Source organism: Lithobates pipiens, unplaced genomic scaffold, assembly GCF_037356315.1.
Source record: "Lithobates pipiens isolate NorthernLeopardFrog02 unplaced genomic scaffold, aLitPip1_a1.2 Scaffold_16, whole genome shotgun sequence".
NCBI classification, from domain to species: Eukaryota; Metazoa; Chordata; class Amphibia; order Anura; family Ranidae; genus Lithobates; species Lithobates pipiens.
The window spans coordinates 451061820-451083124 of NW_027507748.1; the positions used below are offsets into that span (position 1 = coordinate 451061820).

Here is a 21305-nt window from a genome sequence, read left to right on the forward strand (position 1 = left end):
TTGTTGTGTAACCATTGACCCCTTAGAGGAGTTTCTGGTCCCTTTGCCACTCATAGCTTAAAAGCACAAAGCAGAGGCACTACCAGCAAAAGAATGTAAACTTGCTAGGCTATAGTACAGCACAGTAGCTGCCATTAATCCCAGCCTCTTACAGTACAATGTGTCAAAGGGAAATGTCTGTGTCAAACCTGATCCAGCCAACCGCTCTGTTCTGTCCCTCCACCGCCAGGCAGCAGCTTCACTCACAGTTCTTTAAATACTTCCTGAACGTGTGGCCGGCGTCTGACGCCGTAAGCCCCACCCCCCCGTGCGGAATACGCCCCCTCCTTTTCAAAGGAGAACATTTTACAGCGTGAGTGGCGTCTGCAGCATGGCGGGGGTTAAATCCACCCACGAGTGTTTTTCTTTTCAAAAAAGAGGCAACTGTCTTGGCATGTCCCCAGAAGGGGAATAATGCCAACCTGGGGGCACAGGAAGAGACCAGACCCCCCTTTCTTACCAGCTGAAGGAGAGAAGGATGAAGGCTTCTGCTGTTTACAGCATCAGGACGGTGAGTACATACAGCCCCCAGTGGTGACACATAGGCATGACAACATTATACATAGAAGGAGAAATTCCTGAGAAAATCTCCCTTATCTAATCCTCGCAGCAGGGTTTTATCAGAGATAAAGACCCAATCTTCACCCTTCACGGTAGGCTCCAAGACCTTTTAGGAGACCTTCATGAACCAGGGAACCTGGGGTTACCCACAATCCTGGACCTGTGACAGCACCCTGCCAAAAAAACTTTATGGTCTTACTACCAACAAGTACTGTATCCCAGGGCCCAGCTCTCAAAGAGAAGCGTTCACAAGCAAAACCTTGTTTCTTCGGACACGAGGCCTGGGTACCTTTCATTTAGCCCATGAAAAGACATCAGAACGTATCTGGTCAGCATGGCCATGACCGACACCTTAGACACTGGCAAGGACTCCCAGTAATGGGATGGGTTATATAGGGGAGTACATGCTTTAGGGGCGTGCCAGTGTCCAGCACCTGTCGGTCCGATATAACCCACATAGTAATTACTGTGGCTCTGTGTCCCCTGATATAAGAAAATAAATATTTCTCGTACAGTAACAGAATGAACAATTTTTGTGTGATTAGTATAGCATTAGCACGAATAAAAAAATAAAAATAAAAAAAATAAAAAAAACGCATGACCTAGACCACGCATGCTCAGAAACAAAAGAATACATTATAATACAATACATTACACATCACTTCCGAAGTTGTATTCTGCCTTACGAGAATTTTAATAACTTTAGTAACATATCTGTTTTCAATATGAGATTAGCATATATATATATATATATATATATATATATATATATATATATAAAAAAATAAAAAAAAATAAAAAACACAGACGATCATTCGTCCGATATGCTTATCATGTGTATGAGGCTTAAAAGCCAGCAGACAGCCAGTAGGAAAAGACACGTATGTTTTGGGATAGCAACAGATTCCACGCTTGCCCTAGATGTAAAGCCTGTAGACCGGTAAACACACATCTAAGGGGTCTGACCACCTTTAGATCGACTTCCAATGGAAGTGATTGCTGCTTATTGGACCTTTAAGGGTCCCCTACAACTTTCTCCCTACCCTTTCTAACCTGCGCCACTCTCGCACCCCCCACCCCCAATCCTTTTCTTTCTTCAAGTATATAACTCATACACATACTTCCAAAGACTACTAATACTGAAGCCATTAAATCTCTTTGGTTTCTAGCCACTGTCTGATACCCTACTAGGTTATTAATTACTTAAAATGTCTCAAACATTTATATTTTATACAAAATCTGTATATAAAATGTTTGTACCCTTTGTCACTTGTCTATTTGAGGCTTAAAGCAAAGCTCTAGTCTTTTAAGTGAAAACTAAAAGTCAGCAGCTAAAAAAAAAAAAAAAAAAAGAAAAAAAAAAAACCCTGTAGCTGCTGACTTTAAAAACAAAAACTGCATTCACCTGTCCCACGATCCCGCGATGTGCTCACCCCAGCCATTTTCTTCCTGTGTCCTCCCTTGGCGGCGCCGGCATCTATACTATGGGCACCCAGCTGTGACAACTTGCGCCTTCACAGCCGGGTGCCCACTACACATGCATGAGCGGCGATCAGCTCTGTGACTGGTCCCGCAGTCTTCTGGGACCTGTCATGTGTCCCAGAAGACTTCAGGAGAGAGGAGGGGGAAGGAGCCTAAGGCGATCAAAGTGATTATAGAAGTGGGTAAATCTCAAAATTGGGTACCTGCTCCCCTTTTAGGCCTTAATGCGGAACTTCCTCTTTTGGGTGGCGCTCCCTCCTCTTTAATAAAAATTTAAAGAACAAGAAAATAACATTGTAAAGGGCAAGTTCAAAGAGATGCTTTCCCTTAAAGGGCAAGTAAATCAGATGTTCCTTGAGCATATATTCTACATTCCAAGCAATTAGTCCGAAATCCCTAAATCTGTGAACAGACATCACCCCTGTACGAGACACAAGCTTAAATTTATCACAGCTGAAGCACAGGACTGCATACATTTGTTCCAAAATCTCAAGGACACGCGGGTTCATCTTTGTAATGAAGGGGTCTGCATTAAGGGATTTGATCCATAGTGAAATGGTTTTACAAATTCAAGTCACCACCAACATAGGATTGAAAGTCACTTGAGTTAACTCAAGCTGAAACCTAAAACCCAAGTAGTGGATTTTTTTTTGTGTGAAATCCTTAAAGTTAACCTTGTTCAGGTGTATGACTGGAGTGCCTAGCAAAGATAGAGACCAAATATTTACCAGTACTTACTGGAGTGTAATGGGAAGGTCTTTGCAGTCGTGACAGCTATAAAAGACCCTTGACCTTTAACAGCAGGCTGATCATTCAAATGCAGGTAGAAAGTACTGCATCAATCAGGTTAGAAACACCTCCTTGTAAGTGTGTTCTATGGAATTAGCTCCAATACAGTACATCTTCAGGAGTAGGATAATGTCAATTATAACTGCTTCAAAAAGGAGATGCTTCTTTCAAATTGCTTTAATTTATATATACACTGTACAGCCATTTTAACATGATAAAAAATACATAATGTACTTGTTATTTGCCATAAATGTATACAATATAGTGCATTACCTACCCAAATGGAATGCCCAGGGCACCCAGAGGAGTCACAAGCACAGCTGGTGCAGCAGTATATGCTAGGAAATTTCCAATCTGCCCCAAAGCCACTACCAAAAAAGTAAGAATATCAGAAATCTATAGGAGTTGAGCCACATAAAACTAAAATGAACACATTTACTCCAAGTAACATGTCTGGGATTCAGATTAAATGAAATCTATGGTCACAGCATACACGTATTTCATAATATCAACAGTTTAATAGCAATACAAACAACAGTCATTTTTGACAATCTAATATAAGCCTCCTTAGAAATATTCTTTGATATTGTGAGTACTGCCTGTCTAGTGACCATCTCATTTTATAAGGTCCTGAATTCACTGCATGCATTTCAGCTTCTCCTCTGCGGGTTTACTATCAATTTCTATTTACTATATATCCAACAGTACCTTGATTTCTGTACTGACTCTGCCTCCTGAAACTCTTCCCTGCAGCACCTCTGCAGTGCACAAGACAGGCTCTGGGAATTATGTGACACAGCAGGGCATAGTGACTATGTGTCACGGAATTAAAGGAAGAACATGTGTGGGGAGCGTCACAAAGCAAGTTTACAAATGTCCAGATTGTTTAGATTAATAGGGTTAGGTTAGAAAATATTACATTTCAACATGGAAATTAAAATATTTACGTTTTGACCATAGATACACTTTAAGTGATAATATTTAAACACCTACAATATGAAAGTATAAACGAACAACCTATATAAATGTGCCAAATCTAGGTGTTTTCTCGCCTAGACTGATATATTGGTATACTGACTATTCAGTTAAATATAAATATCAAACTCTGCCGTCTCTACATGGGCAGAGTGTAGGTAAAGGCTTAGAGAAGCCTAAAGTGGTGGAACACAATAAAACACAGTAAAGCCACTTAGATATTATCTGTCATGTTATTGTTATCCTTCTATTGTTATCCTTCTGAAAATGCTAGTTGCCTGGCTGTCTCTGACTTCTGAACTTTCTGGGTCAGAGTCCTGGAACAAGCCAGGTCAGCATCGCTGCCAGGCAACTAACAGTTTTTAGAAGGAGGTCAACTGCAGCCCATTTATCTCTCTCTATTTAAAGTTTGAACCCTTCCTGCCGAGTATATGCATATATGCGGCCTAATGGAAGTGGGTCTTTATCTGTGAGGCTGCATATATGCGCTTTCATGTTGTGCTGAGAGCACTTGCAAAACACGCACGCGGACAGCTACGTGTCTCGTACTAACAATCGGAACAGGCGAGGTTCCCGATAACCTGATCGATGTGATAAGCTGTGACTGGCTATCACAATGATCAGTCACTGTACAGACCACCCCTATGATTATTTTCTCCTATTAAATACAGAAAAAGGGTTAAAGAAGGAGATTTTGACATTCAGACATCAGTCCACCTTTAACCCAAAGAACTTGGCTCAAAGCTGTATAATTTATACAACAGTCCCTTTTACCAGGTATAAGTGTAGGTTATATATATGAAGGTTTGAAATGTGTTCAAATGCCTCAGCAATAGAAGAAGTTTAACGTGTATATAAAGCCAATCTTTTTTTTTTGGAATAGAAAGTAGAAGGTGATATTCACTAAACCTACAGGTAAGACTCATTTTAGGCTTACTTGTAGGTACCGGTTTAACATTACAGTTTACTACCACTCCGGTCTTTTTTAGGATGAATTGCTCCACACTGTCCACAGCTAAAGAGGTCAGTGAGGACTTGTTTTAAAGCTTAATTTACTGCATGGCTTGTTAAAATATGTAAATAGTTGAATGCCTATAGCCAGGACACAGTTCTACCTAAAGCCTAAGTACAGACAAAATAGAAAACACAAAATCAGCACAAGGGACACAGCTTATCTTGCTGTCTGTGTCCCCGCTGGGGTGATAAACCCTCACTATTGGTCCTAGTAATCATTGTTTACTAGATCAGATGGTTATTAACATATGGTGTCCTGTTGAATGTCTTAAGCCGCATACACACGGGCGGACTGTCTGGCCAACTAAGTCCGTCAGACAATCCGACGGACAGTCCGTCCTACTTTTGAATGAACGGACTTGACCACACACGATGAACAGACAGTCCGTTGAAAGCTTGCGCGATGACGTGTACAGCACGTACGACGGGACTAGAAATAGGACGTCCAATACTCAGCAATGCAACCTTCCGCCGTGTAAATCCTTTCTGAGCATGCGCCATACTTAGTCCGTCCAAATAGCCTACTCACGAGCGGACTGTCCGCTGAAACCAAAGTTGGACGGACTGTATTATGGAAATTCCGAAAGACTTAGTCCGCCAGACTGTCCGCTGAAAAAGTCCGCTGAAGCCCACACACGAGCGGACTGTCCGCTGAAATGTGTTTCAGCGGACTAAGTTGGACAGACAGTCCGCCCGTGTGTACGCGGCTTTAGATGTAACATTTGGCAACAAACTACCACCTTCTGCTAGATGGCTACTAATATAATTTGTCTTTGTATTCATCCACAGTTCCTCCCTAAAAATCTGAGAACTCTGACAACTTTATAGCTAGTAATCACACAAACCTCCCCCCCCAAATAGAATAAAACCGTAGGGTTAAATCAGGATATCAGGATTTAACTTCCTATACTCACCTTCCCTCCAGCACTGTGAGCTCCCTTGCCAACATTTTAATCTTCTCCCTGTCTGCTTTCGAGTTTGGCATCTCTAGCTATACTGATTTGCCAGCCTGCGATGATTTAACTCATACAAGCGTATGGGAGTTATAAATCCTAGCACCAAGGCATGGTGTGAATGTACACTGAGCTGCAAATGTGTTTCTCAGTGTACATTTAGTAGAAACTGGCAGGGAGAAGAGGAATGTTTATAGCAGAAAAGACATACACAAGCTACCATCAAATTTTTACGTGCTGTTCTGCTTTAACTATTCATCCATATTCCACTTGCACACAAAATCTACTGTATACTCAAAGTACCCATAATTTACTTGGATATATAAACAGCTTATCATTTCTTCCTCATGACCCCTACATTTGGGTCAGGCATATTTTACGGTAAGGTCTCGTTTATATGGGGAAAGTTGTAAAGCCTGTAAAACCCTCTAACTGCTACTTGGTCTGTTAAAGAAAGTTGAAAAATAACAGACTAAATCACCATTTAAAAATAAGGAAAAAAGCCAAACAAAACAAAAAAAGAAAGAAAAAAAAAAAACAAGGAAAAGGGCAGCCACCAGATCTAAGAAATGTGAGCTACAATGAAATAAATGTTTATTATTGGTTTATTAACGCTTTAAACTATATGCAACATTTATCTGTTAAAAAAAAATAAATAAATAAAAAAATAAAAAAAAAACATATGCAAGACTTAATAGAGTATTTAAAGTGGTTGTAAAAGGTAAGTTTTACCTTAATGCACTTTCTGCATTAAAGATTATGTGCACCTTTTGGAACATGTTCCACCCATATTTAGGGTGTCACATGTTCCATTTTCTGCCACCAGTTTCCCTGATTCCCCCCCTCAGTAGCTGTTGCAATAAAAAAAAAAAAAAAAAAAAAAAAAAAAAAAGGAGCGGCCATGTGGGGCTATACCCACATGGCCGCATTATTCATTCATAGTTACCTGTGACTGAATGAACTACAACTCACGTCAGCCACTGCAGCTGATGGCTTGTAGTTCTGAAGTAACTGCAAGGGCGCTGAGGAGTCCCCCTTTAAACACTTACTTGTGCCTGATCTTGATCCAGTGCTGTGCCTGTCTGCAGCAGCTCTTTTCTCCTCTCTCTCTTCTCCCAGGAGACTTGACAGCAGTGGGAGCTATTGGCTCTTGCTGCTGTCAGTCAAAGCCTGTAAGGAGGGAGCGGGGCCTGGCTTATGATCAAGCCCACATAGCAAGCTGCTATACTATGGGGGCACTTGGAGAAGAGGAGGAGCCAAGACCACCGGTGTTCTGACAAAATGAACAACCTGCGTCACAACCCCATGCCGTGAAATCAGCTGGAGCTCCAAACTGCAGGCACTGCGCAGGAGCTATGCATCATACATGCCTTCAGTGGCTGACGTCAGTGTGCGGAGGAATTTGCCTGATAAAATGCTCGACCGACTACTGTGCATGCACATGGAGGAAAACAACTAAAGGCCTGTACACACGGTCGGACTTGTACAAACTTTTCCGTGGACTTTTGTACAAAGGGCGTGGTCCACAAGTTTGTATTGCATACACACGGTCGGACTTTTTGACAACAAACACGAACGTAATGACGTCACAACGTACGGACGCCACTTCAAAAGAGGACGTTCAATGACTCCAGCGCCACCTTTGGTCAACTTCTGTATTGTAGTCTGATCGTTTGCATAGGTTCTGAGCATGCGTGTTTGTACCTTGTACAAAAGTCCGATGCTTTTGCGTAAACACGGTCGGACTTTGCTACATCAGACTTTTGTTGCCAGAAAGTTTGTCCGTTCGCACAGCCAACAAAAGTCCGATGAAAACAGAAAAAGTTTGTCCGATGGAGCGTACACACAGTCGGATGTTGCTCCAAAACAGCTAATTTGCATGTTTGTTGTCAAAAAGTCCGACCGTGTGTACGGGCCTTAACACTTACAAAATTTACGTTCTTAAGGCCATCTTGGTATACCTTACACTCGACCTCATCACTCCTACAGTAAGCAGGCGGGGCAGCTGACATCTTGCTACACCAAACCCTGTTTGGAATGAGCAAACAAATTTCAGCACTTGCGCTTATCTACATAAATATATATTTTTGTAGATATATATTTATGTAAATAAGCTTACTCGTGTGGAGATAAGATTACTAGGGTTTGGTGTACCAAGATGTCCGCTGCCCCACCTGCTTACTGTAGGAGTGATGAGATGGAGTGTAAGGTGTAACAAGATGGCCTTAAGAATGTACATTTCGTACGCGTTAGTTGATTTCCACCATGCGCAGTAGTCAGTTGAGCGTATTTTCAGGAAAATTCCTCTGTGCACTGACGATAGCCACTGAAGGGATGTATGAAACGTTGCGCCTGAGCAGTGTGCACGGTTTGGAGCTATAGCTGATTCCACGTCACAGGAAGTGACGCGGGTTACACATTCTGCCAGGTTGGTCATTTTGTGAGCAGGGGACCCCGGAAGGAGAGGCTTAAGGCAGCTCTGTGTAAAACCATTGCATAGAGAAAGAAGGTGTAACGTGTTTGTTATTTTAAAAAAAAGCTTTACAATCACTTTAAAAATTCTTCCTTTTTCTTACTGAATATATCAACGATGATTGTCACTTACTTGTGATAGTGCCAATCCACCATATAAAGTCTGTAAGGTAAGATGCACCTACAATAAATGTGGAAACACATGACAGTTTTTTTTAAGACACGCTTTAACAAACTAAATGCCATTCAATTAGGATTTAAATGTACTTTTAATACAAGCTTTGCTATGTAAATGTTCAGACACTTCCTATTATAGGGTGACAACGCTCTGTCTGTCTCCCAACTGCTTTGAACTAACATACCGTATTTATCGGCGTATAACACGTGGCGGCGTATAACATGCACCCCAAGTTTAAGAGGGAATTTTAAGGAAAAAAACAAACTTACATTTAAATGCCCATCAATGCAGCCTTGTCAGTGTCCATCTGCAGCTTTGTCAGTGTCCATCTGCAGCCTTGTCATTCAGCTTTGTCATGCAGCCTTGTCAGTGTTATTTTCAGCTTTGCCATTTAAAAATGGCACCACCGAGATACAGAGCCGGATGTACTGCTCCTCCCGCCGTTCTCGGCAGGTTTCGGTCGAGAGCGGGCAAAAGCCGCCGGCAGCAATTTCCCCCTGATTTTAAGGGGGGAAAAAAGTGCATGTTATACGCCGATAAATATGGTACATTACACAGGTATAGCAGTTCGCTGTTGTCATTATCATAAAATCTGTCCTAAGACCCATTTCACACTGGGGCACTTTTCAGGCAATTTAGTGCTAAAAATAGCAACTGTAAAGCGACTGTAAAGCGCCTGAAAAGCACCACTCAAGCCACTGTGGCGGTGCGGTTGCAGGACAGGAAAAAAGTCCTGCAAACTGCATCTTTGGGGCAGTGCTGGAGTGGTGTATATTGAAATGAATGGCAGTGCCATAACACGGACGTGCTTAACCCTTTCTTCGACTGCTAGCGGGGGTTATAACGCCCCGCTAGCAACCAAAAAGCGTCACTATAACAGCAGTAAAGTGCCGGTAAAACTAGCAGCACTTTAACGATAACGCTGCCCCAGTGTGAAAGGGGTCTTATAAATTCCATGCAGCCATCGCTTGAATGTATATGGGAAGAGGTGCAAAAGATGAAAAAAAAAAAAAAAAGCAAATGGTTTATGATACAAAGGGCTTTAGCAAACTTTAATGTCATTCATTTATGGGTTTACATATACTTTAAAACATGCACACATTGACAATCCAAAATAAACAGCTGTACAAGATTTTCAAATGATTAGATTATAAATCACTAGAACATATCCTAGATATAGTTTAGAGATTATTATACAGGATTTATATAGCGCCAACTGTTTGTGCGCAGCGCTTTACAACATGGGGCAGACAGTACAGTTACGATACAAATCAATACAGGAGGGATCAGAGGGCCCGGCTCATTAGAGCTTAGAAGACGCACTGAAATTTTGGCCGCCAAAACACATTGGCCCAGAAAATGGTGTTATCGGCAATTTACAGATAAGAGAAAAAAAAGGTGCCGAAAATGCACACATGCAAGTTTGCCACGCATTCGCGACGAATTTAGCGCAAATTCATAGCGATTTTACCATGATTTTACTGTGCTTATTGTTGTTTTTTCATAGATCCTGTGACTCAAAAACTGCATCAAAAACATAACACAGCTGTGTTTTCAATGCATTTTAACGGGGAGGTGCGTTTTTGGTGGGTTTTTTTAACTGACCAAAAATGCAGCAAGCTAAATTTTTTAACACCACAATGGAAGCACAATGGACCAGTGTGAAGACATACATAGAATTTAAAAAGTAATACATTTTCTTGAGCTTTTATTGCGCCAAAGGTGCCAATAATGGACGACGATAAAATTATATTCATTTAAATTCATAATATTAAATAAAAAGGCAAATGTCATACTGTGCTAGTATGCATCGCATACTAGCACATTATGAAAGACTTACCCGAAAACGAGGCCCCCCCAGCAGCGCGCTGACAGGGATTCCATCTTCACCTGGTCTTCCTTCCGGGTTTGCGGGCAGCTGCCATTTCAATGGCCGAGCCACGCTAGTATTACTCCCGCGGCACGGCTCTCTCTCCATGGACGCCATGCGGACCATTGAGAACGCAGGGCGCATGCACTGGTGACATTACCAGTGCTGCTAAAACTAAAAATTTCCTAAACAATGCACATTTAGGAGATCATTTACTGTATCTACAGATAAGCCTTATTATAGACTTACCTGTACGTATAAAAAAAAAAAAAATAGGATTTTTGTACTCACCGGAAAATCCTTTTCTCTGTAGTTCACTGACTGACACAGCTCCTTTATTCTTGACCATTGGGTTGTTACGCCACCTTCAGGAGAGGACTAGGCAGAACATGTTAACATGTACAAAAAAAACAGAACTTTCTAGTTCCGCCCAAGGGGCGGTCCCTTCAGTAACAACCCTCCTGCCTGCTTCCTGCAGCCTCAGTATGTCAACAAGCAGTATAATGTAAAACAATAAGAGGGGAGGGTGCTGTGTCAGTCAGTGAACTACAGCGAAAAAGGATTTTACGGTGAGTACAAAAATCCTATTTTTTTTTTTTACGTTCACTGACTGACACAGCTCCTTTATTCTTGACCATTGGGACATCCCCAAGCAGTATCATAACGAGGGGTGGGGAACAGCATAAAAGAACTTCACCCACATTCAGAACTACTCCTGAACAAGGGAGTCACCACCTTATCTGACCGCATCAGAACTTGCGGTAACAATGCAACAGTGCATTATACTCAAAAGTAACTGTATTTTCTTTAAAACAGAAAAAGTAGTGCAGAATTGCAACGTTACATGGCCGTCCGCAAACTTGCAGCCAAGCAGGCATCAGACAATGCACTTACATCCACTCAGTAGAATTTGGTAAAAGTGTGAACGGACGACTAAATCGCCGCCTTACACACCACACGAGGTCGGAAGCCCAACAGGCCCCAATTGTCCTGGTGGAATGGGCCATGGCAGGAAAGAGGGGCATCTGCCCCTTCAAGGCGTAGGGCTGTACCACATCTGTCTGACCCACCCACCCGGAAATGGTGATCGACTAGACCGCCATACCTCTTTTTTGGACCAGCTACCAAAACCAACAGAAATCTAACTCCCGAAGGGGAGCCGTGGCAGACAAATACATCCTTATAGCCCTGATCACATCCAGGGAATAAAGGGCCACCTCTTAGGATGTGTCGGTCTTAGGACACAGAAATGGTAACACAATATCATCATTGATGCGGAATGCCAAAACCACCTTTGGCAGAAAGGAAGGTTGCGAACGCAACACCACCTTATACTTATGGTTAACCATATAGGGCGACTTGCATGACAAGGCCGCCAGTTCCGAAACCCTCCTGGCCGATGTCATGGCCACTAGAAAGACCCCTTTTCTGAGAAAGAGTCAACAAGGGAATTCCTCTGATGTTCTCAAACGGCAGTTTCTGAAGCGCCGATAACAGGTTCAGATCCCATGGGGTAACGGTGGACGCACCGGAGGAACTACAAGTCGGACCCCCTGAACATCAGTGCTCACTAGAAAGTGAGACACCAGGGGTCACTGAAAAAAATACAGCCAAGGCTGATATTTGTCCCCCTAATGGTGCTTGAAACCAACTTCTGGTCTACTCCTCGCTGTAGAAACAGCAGGATCCTGGGAACTGAATAGGTGCATGGATGTCATCCTTTCTCCTCATAGAGATTTAGGTCTTCCAGGTATGACGGTATATGTTCCGAGAAGAAGATTTCCGTGCTCTCACCATAGTTGAGATCACCGAGTCCGATAGGCCTCGGTACCTTAGCCATACCGTTAAACCCATCTATGGTAAAACAAGACGGAGAAGCGGACCTTGACACAGAAGGTCCTCTCTCAACAGCATTTGCCAGGGAGCCTTCGCAACCAGGCGTACTAGGTCGGCGTGTCAGGGGCGCCAAGGCCAATCCAGGGTATTAGTATTACTGGAACCCCCTCGGCCTCCACTCTGTGGGGCAGACGTGGTAGTAGCTTTTGCGGAGGAAAGTCGTAGATCAGCCGGTAGTGATCCCATGGAGCCACCAGCGCGATTGACGCGGCAGTCCAAGGATCTCTTATCCTGGATGCGAATCTCGGCCCCTTCTGATGGAGATGGAAGGCCAGGAGATCCACGTCTGGTGTGCCCCACCGCAGGCACAATAGCCTGAACATGTCTGGATGCAATGCCCATTCCCCAGCATCTGGTGACTTAAGTAGTCCACCTGCCAGTTTCTTGCTCCCGGGATGTAATGGCCGACAAGGCCGGTACCTGTCGCTCTGTCCACTGAAGGATATGAGCGACCTCCCGTGCTGCAGCCGAGCTACTTGTTTCTCCTTGATGGGTGATATATGCCACCGCCATGGCGTTGTCTGACTGGATCCTGATTGTACGCCCTCGTATTCTCATCGACTCTGTGGAATGGCAAGCCTGATCGCTTGGAGTTCGAGCATATTGATCAGCAACTTGGATTGCTCACCCGACCAGAGACCCTGGGTCAACTGTACTTGCCCGTACACCACCCCAGCCGGTCAGGCTGGCGTTTATTGTGATCACAGCCGAATGCAGACGTAGGAACGACTTCCTGGACCGAAATGCCAGGGACCTCAGCCACCAGAGCGGGGAGTCCCTGACTGACTGGCTCACCTGAATCTGCCAATCCAGGGATAACGGAGATATGTCCCATTGTGTCAATATCTCCTTCTGCAAGACTCTGGTGGAAAATGGGCGAACAGTACCGCCTCAAAGGAGGTCACCAAGAGGCCCAGATTTTGCATGCAGAAACGCAGCGATGACCACCTGCGGTTCAGTGATAGTTTTACAGCGGCTCTGAGAGTCTGCAGTTTGTCTGAAGGTAGAAAACTCTCGCTTCCATGGAGTCCAGCGGTAAGCCTAGGCACTCCAGCGCTGAATCGGTATGAACACCGACTTTTTAGGTTCAACGGCCACCCAAATACCTGCAGGGTTGCTTGGTGATCGCCACATCCTCCTTTAATTCTGAGGCGGAAGTTGCTCTCAGAAGGAGATCGTCCTGTAACTTACGATTGAGATCCCGTGTTGTCTCAACAACGCCAAAATTGAAGTCAATACCTTGTTTAGGACATGGGGCGCTGAAGCCAAGCCAAAAAGGGGAGCCACAAAATTGTAGTGGGGTTCCCCGACTGCATTTCGCAGAACCCTCTGATGCATGAAGCATATGGGTATGTGCGGGTACACATCCTGGATGTCCAAAGATGCCAGGGAGTCCCCCTGATGGAGTGCAGAGACAACTGAGCGAACTGATTTCACACTGAGCCTCTCTACTTAAACAAAGCAATTGAGGCTTTTTAGGTCCTAGCTTGGACGTACCCCTTCCTTCTTTGGGGACTACAAATAGATTGGAGTAGAACCCCTGGAAATTTTCCGACATTGGAACAGACGCTATTACCCTGAGGTTTAGCAGGTCTTATACTGCCCTCATGGGGCCTCCCAGCGAGCCAGGAGTAAGGGTATGCTGGAAGGGAAGATCCGTTAGTTGGCCAAGGGAGGAACTCTATCTTGTAGCCAAGGAAATCAGTTCGCAGACCCATTGGCCAGATAGCCGAGAGGCCCACCAGGCTGCAAACTCCCGAAGGCAACCTCCCCACCCGTATGACGGGCGGGGGCAAACCTTCATGTGGTAACACCTTTATCGCAGGCATGTTAGGCTTACGGTTCCAGGGATGCTTTCGCCCCCAAGGGTCATCCTGCTGGATTGGGAGCGTTTTGCCGAAGTCCCGAACTGACGGAACAGTCTCTTTTGAGCGTAATATGAGAGCCTTTGCCTGCGGCGTCGCTCCTTACTCTTCCTGGCCTGTGGGAGCAAGGTACTCTTCCCACCTGTGACATTCTTAATAATGTCATCCAACCAGGCTCCAAAGAGCTGCTCAACAAGTAAGGGTAAATCCGTCAAGGCTTATTTAAAATGCCTGGTCCGCCGACCAGTCTTTCAGCCAAATCAGGCGCCTCAGCACCACTGCTGACACTGAAACCCTGGATAGCAGAGGAAACGTATCCAGAGCGACGTTCCAACATACTTACAACCATGCACTAACTGGTCTACTAGTTCCACGCAGATGGGAGTAGCCTGCTGCTTCTCCATTTTGCGGTGCAAAGTTTTGCCCATTCAGTAAATGTCTGCGACACAAGTGCTGTGGTCAGTACTGGTAATATTGCTGACCCCCCCAACCATAAATAAGGAACGGGCCACTGCCTCGGTTCCCGCCCGTGGGGTCCTAGAACACAGGAACCTCTTGTACCGGGATCATGGTTACTGTTTTTTTCGCCCCCATTCCTGTAAATTAACTTATCGAAATAAGTCAGAAAGGGAAACTCCTAGGTGTATGGGACCCAAAAGGGACCGCTACCTCAGCAAAGGAATCTGCTGTGTCCTAAATTTTCAGGGTATCATGCCAGCTGTGATAAGTGCCCCAACAAATGATTTTGTCGTGCACGGACCCGGACGTGGACTCATCCTCATTATCTGATCTGTCCTGGTCAGCGTCAACTGAAACAACAAAGCAGGGGTCACCAGCCTCAGCGGGGCCCGAGTATGCATCAGAGCTCTCCCCGGAGGACGGGCAGGGGCCACATGTTACTACCCACGCACCGCCTCCGTCTTGGCAATGAACGTATTAAGGACCGCCAACAAGCATCCAGAGGCACTGCACTGTCTGCAGGCGAACCGGTTGCAATTGCCTGTATTTCGGGGTAAGAAACAGTTTCTTAAGCCATGCGGACCCTACCCTGTCTGCCACCTGTTGGGGACTTAGGACAGTGACCACTACCCTGTCTGAGTTCTGTGCTGTCCAGCTAGGTGTGCCCGTGTCCTGTGTCAGCTCCCAGGTGTTTGTGAGAGAAAACCGCGCTGTGCTGAGCCTCAGGGAACAGCGCTGAGGCATGAAAAACGTGTTTAGGCTACAACAAAATGGCCACCGAGCATCCAGTACAAGGGACATAATCACAGGGAAAATGGCCGCCGAACTACAGAAAGATGGTTACCAACCATGCTTTTCCCTGGTCACACCAAAAATGGCCGAGGAAATGGTGGCAAACAGTGCTACAGCGATCAGCAGACACAGACCTCCAGATACCCAGGAGAGAGACAACAGACATCCAGGGCACAGCCACTCAGCGCAGCCCCCCACCCAAGGTGAGAGCCCCCCCCCCCCAGGGGGCCCGTCTATGCGGCACACACACCACTCAGCAGCCCATGCAGCATCCCCCGGGGGGGGGAGATAGGGACAGGGAGAAAGGAGAGGGAGGGGACCCAATGGGGACAGAGTACTAAAAGCTTGTGAGTGACTAATTTTTTCCAACCAATTTATGGTAAAAAAAATTTAAAATAAAATCACAATTTTTTTGCTAGGAAGTTACTTAAAACCCTAAAACAATTATATATTTTCTGAAAGCAGAGGACCTATAGAATAAAATTGTGGTAGCTGTGATCACTTTGTGTTGCACAATATTTGCATAAATGCTTATCCAGTGCCTATTTTTGGTAAAAATTACACTAAAATAAATTTTAATAAATTCAGAGTTGGTAAAATATTAAATATGGGGTTGATTCCAGTAAAAAGATTTAAAATTGTGTGTGCCAGTGAAATGGCAAAAAACAATGGTACCAAGATTGTCCTTGGGTGATGCTTCAAAAGTTCAATCAGTTTGATGTTAACCTGTAAAATGATAGAATTATTGTGATTACTCTGACGTTTGCGTGCTATGTCATATGTGTGACATGATGGCTGTTTACTGCATTCCCCATGCTGTTGGGTCATGGTAGACCATTTATGGGGTTAAAACATACTGTGAGGCGGTGACATAGTATTTCCTCACCCCCTCTCAAACACCTTCTGAACAAAGAGCATTTTTCAGAGGCGTGGCAATCTTGCAGCACATCTAAACATAACTGTGTTGACCAGCATTTTTTCTGCACTGGATCAATGCCAGTCAACACAAGGTCACATAGTAAACAATTCCTTTCTCAGTGCACCATTAACACAAAAACTCTGCTGTGATGTGCAGTGCATAATGGAAATGACATGCTGCATTTTTTGCAGGGCACTGGATGGCACCGCAGGGCACAGTGCTGTTATGTAGAAACCTGAATAGGGTCCACACTGCCATTAAAAAAAAAAAAGACAAATATATAAATAGCTCCTTGCATTACAAAATGCAAATGCAAGGATATTGGATAAAAAGGGTCACCACCAAGGCACACAGAAAACAATTGTTTTTCACTGCACTCAATGACAACTACATGATCGCACAAGGCATGAAAAAAGTGTTAGGGCTCATGCATACAGGACGTTTTAAAAACGGCATCACTAAAAACGCTCGGTTTTTCCACGTTTTCCATTAGCGTTTTTGGGCGTTTTTTTTTTTTATTGAAAACACTCTCTATAATGTAAAAACGCCTAAAAACATCAAACGTGGCTAAACACCTTTTTTGTTGTTTTTTCAGCTCGTTTTAAAGCGGGAGTCCGCCGGGACTCCGCGTTTTTTTTTTTTTTTAAAGTCAGCAGCTACAAATACTGCAGCTGCTGACTTTTAAAATGGTGACACTTACCTGTCCAGCGGCGCAATCCGGACGGTCCCCGCTGCCTCTGGGAACTGTGTGTTTCCCAGCAGGCAGCGGGGCACTTGCGCAAAGGGGCGGGCAGTTGCGGAAAGGGGCGTAATCTACGCCCCTTTCCGCAGACAGCTATCCCGGAAGTGGGTGCAGTTACCTGGATTATCCAGGTAACTGCACCCCCCTCCCCCCTGAAAGGTGCCAATTGTGGCGCCGGAGGGGGGGGGGGGGATTCCGATGAGCGGAGGTCCATTTTAGGGTGGACCTCCGCTTTAACTACTCCTGGAAGCACAGGCTGGCTGTTTTTTTTTTTACTGCCACTAAACGCCTCTGACAGTTGATGTGTGCATGAACACATAGGTTAACACGGAGAGACTTTAAGAGGCAGTTAAAAAAAAAAAAAAAAAGATCAAATGCCCCAACAGTAGCTGTAAAACATCCTGTGTGCCTGAGCCTTTAAGCTGGGTACCCTTGATTCGAATAGCAGCTGGTTCAGCAAAAAGCAGCATTGGACAATGTGTACAGCTGCCTGTCCAACAGCAGTTGGTCTCACCACTGGGCTTCTGTCAGACGGCCTTACTGGAAAACAGGCTTCTGAACAGCAGCCAATCAGCACTGGCAGCCAGTGGCTCTGTGGGATTTTTTACATTGTTTTTGGACAATGCTGAAATGGGAAATGATCACTTCTGAGGCCTTGCACCCACCACGTAAACGCACTGTAAACACCTTAGGCACATTTACAATAGCAGTTAATGGAGGTGATTGCAAAGCATCAACTCCTACCAAATTCTGCAGGCAGGGTTATTTCTTGCCTTTCAGCGAAACAAGGCAACGCCAATGCTGCCATGTGTACAACTCCTTCTGCTCCCTGTTTTAACAGCTGTAAGTGGCATTGATAGGTAATCAGGAGATGTTAAAAACGCAACCCAACTGCCTATTTTTGTCCATGTCTTGTCAGTGAAGTTCACCTGTACTGTAGTCCCGCTATCCTGCTATCAGGGATCGAAACACCACTTCACTGGTCCTGGATTTCAAATCCCTGCGGTTTAATCTCCTTTCTGTACCTCTCAGTGTGTAGGGACAAAAGGCATTCCAATTGGAATGAATTTTTGTGAAAAACGTGTAGCGCTTATTTGTTTTTACCACATTACAATGTGACCAATGTAATCAATACATGTGTTAGACTGTGCACAAAACACATAAAAAGAAATATATAAACATTTAAACACTCAATTGCTGTATATGTAAAGCTAGAATGTCCAAGTAAATATATATGAAAAAAATATGTCCACAAAAGTGGAAAAACAGCATGAAAACAGATGAAGAGTTCTCCAGATTTTCCAAGGTTACTGTGTGTGACACGATGAAGTGAAAAACAGTCCTACACCTTCTCCAAAGGATAATCACACAATCACCGCGTGAACCCTCCACCACATAAAATGGGGGCTTACCAGATTTAATGGATCCTACTCAAAATTATATTTGGAGGATCATATGTGCTTGTAGGTATACATAGGCTATTTTTGGAGTGTTGTCTTTTTCTGGAAGGCTTTCAAGTGTAGCTATTTTCTCTGCGGTATGTCTCCATCCACATAGATCATCATAGGTAATGGGATAGATATAAAGGAAGAAAGCAGGGACCACAATAGTGTAACTCCGTTTTTCGTTTCAAACAATTTAATTAAAAATTGAGTTACACTATTGTGGTCCCTGCTTTCTTCCTTTATATCTATCCCATTACCTATGATGATCTATGTGGATGGAGACATACCGCAGAGAAAATAGCTACACTTGAAAGCCTTCCAGAAAAAGACAACACTCCAAAAATAGCCTATGTATACCTACAAGCACATATGATCCTCCAAATATAATTTTGAGTAGGATCCATTAAATCTGGTAAGCCCCCATTTTATGTGGTGGAGGGTTCACGCGGTGATTGTGTGATTATCCTTTGGAGAAGGTGTAGGACTGTTTTTCACTTCATCGTGTCACACACAGTAACCTTGGAAAATCTGGAGAACTCTTCATCTGTTTTCATGCTGTTTTTCCACTTTTGTGGACATATTTTTTTCATATATATTTACTTGGACATTCTAGCTTTACATATACAGCAATTGAGTGTTTAAATGTTTATATATTTCTTTTTATGTGTTTTGTGCACAGTCTAACACATGTATTGATTACATTGGTCACATTGTAATGTGGTAAAAACAAATAAGCGCTACACGTTTTTCACAAAAATTTATTATGTCACATTTGTACACCTAGATGTTGTGTTAGCTGCTGTTTGTATACTGGTTACACATTCGAATAGCGCAGTGTTTTTGGTTCTTTTTGATATTCCAATTGGAATGGACAGCGCTGACCAATTAGAATCCATGTAGGCTGTCCTATTAGCGCAGCCAGGAGAGAGCCAGGAGGATTTCAAATCCTGAGAGAGCATAATCGTGGGACTAAAGTACAGTGGTACGGGGTGGGGTGAGAGGGTCCAGTGTAAGGTCACCTTACAGATTGTCTGTAAAGCTGAACTTTCATGGAAAAGTTCACCTTTCGTAACATGTTACAACCATATTCAGGGTGTAACATGTTATGAAAGAACCGGCCCCCACACCTCCCCGGTGTGACAGCTAGCGAGTTCTTCTCCCTCCCCGCTAGATTTCACAATTTGAAAGAAAACGTGGCTGAGCAAGGCTCCGCCCCCACCCGACCGTGTCACTGAGTGACAGGGCTATGTGCATTGAAAACTACAAGGTCCTGCGGCCTTTGCAGCTGTCGGCTTGTAGTTTTCAATGACCAACCCGGGGCTCCAAAAATAGAAAAACAAAAAAATGCAATTTTTTTTTAACCTGCAAAAAAAATTAGCATTTATTATTTTTTTACAAAAAGTTAACTTATCTTTTAAGGAGAACTGATAGGATGCGTTTTAGCGGTGCTATTTTTTTTTTTTCCACTTGTGGTCACAGTGAGAACTAAAAGTCACAAATTTCAATATGATGAGCAGGCAGGTTCATTATTGCAGAAGTGTCATGCAATGTCTCTTCTACAATAGAATAAACCTACCTGCTTGCTTGCAGTCTTCTTTAGAATGTGCACTGAACAGCACAACCGCAGCTCCGTTTATATTCTGCCATGGATGCCGGATCTGGCATGGATCCATTCTTCGCAGAAGTGACATCCCATGCCAGTCAATGAAGACAGCTGCAGCCTGGCACGCAGAAGCCAGGCAAAAGACGCTGTTTATGGTTGAAGAAAATAGGTAAGTATCACGCTGTTTAGTTGCACTTTGGAGGAACGTTAGATTAGAATGACTGCACTAGACTGATCAGAGTGTTACAAAAATGAGTGGCTTGTTGTAAATGGCAAAAAAAGAAATAAAATGAGATATTTAGGGGTCATTCATGCCTGGTGTCCGTTGTGTTACAACGCATTGCACGGTTTACTTTTCACCTTATTGAAGAGTCACAAAATGACCTTCCGTTCCAGTGCGTGCAATAAAAACAACAGACACCACCAGGGCACAGAGATAACAATGGCTTGTGTTGATCTGGGCAGATGATGTGAGCATTGCCCTTCTCCTGGCATGAATAGAAATGACATGCCCTGTCCACAATGACTTTAGCAATAAAGCTTCTTCTAGAAGGCAGCATTGTCCCCTGTCCTGTCAATGACATCAGTAGTTGTGATGCTGCAGGGAACAGGCATGACTGCACCAGTCTATTGTTGCCAATAGCACTAGCAAGGTGCAATAGTCACATGTGCCCTGTAGCTGGCACCCTACCCTCCCTCCCTCCCTTACCTCTGGTGCGAGCTCTCAGGATGCCTTTCTTCTGCAGCACAAACGTGGAGCCATTGAGCAGGCTGGAGAAGAGCGCCACACTCAGCCCCAGCAGGGGCACCTCAGGCTCCGTGTCCATCCCTGGTGTGGTGTCAGTTCCCGGCCGGTAGCCTTCTCATACTGTCCGTATCAATCTCCTTCCGGGATGACGAGTCGTCCCTCTGCCGTGCTGCCAGCTGGCTCCGAGCTCCACAAACTCCAGCACAACTGTAGGGGGGGGGGGGGGAGAGACTGCTCTTTTTTTCTTTTGTATAAACTTTATTATTCAGAAAACAAAGTGCTGCAATGGATGCTCTGGATTTACATGCCCCTAATTAGAAAATACAGTTTTTAACCACTTAAGGACTGAGCCTCTTTCTGAGATTAATTGTTTACAAGTTAAAGTGGTAGTATGGTCATTTTTTTAACTTTTACCTACAGGAAAGCCTATAATAAGGCTTACCTGTAGGTAAAAAAAATATCTCCTAAACCTGTACGGTTTAGGAGATATTCCCCTCGGTATG

At 44.1% G+C, this 21305-nt stretch overlaps 1 protein-coding gene across 1 annotated transcript in view; it reads right to left on the reverse strand.

Annotated features, from left to right (window-relative positions):
- The window catches only part of NIPA1 (NIPA magnesium transporter 1), a 38267-nt gene extending 17251 nt beyond the window's left edge, over positions 1–21016 (reverse strand). The window contains exons 1-3 of the mRNA XM_077482788.1: positions 20764–21016; positions 8419–8466; positions 3149–3239 (exon numbers count right to left, since the gene is read on the reverse strand). Of these exons, the coding sequence (XP_077338914.1) occupies positions 3149–3239; positions 8419–8466; positions 20764–20881 (257 nt within the window). The 5' untranslated portion in view covers positions 20882–21016. The remainder of the gene's footprint in view (positions 1–3148; positions 3240–8418; positions 8467–20763) is intronic.
- Positions 21017–21305: the final 289 nt, after the last annotated feature.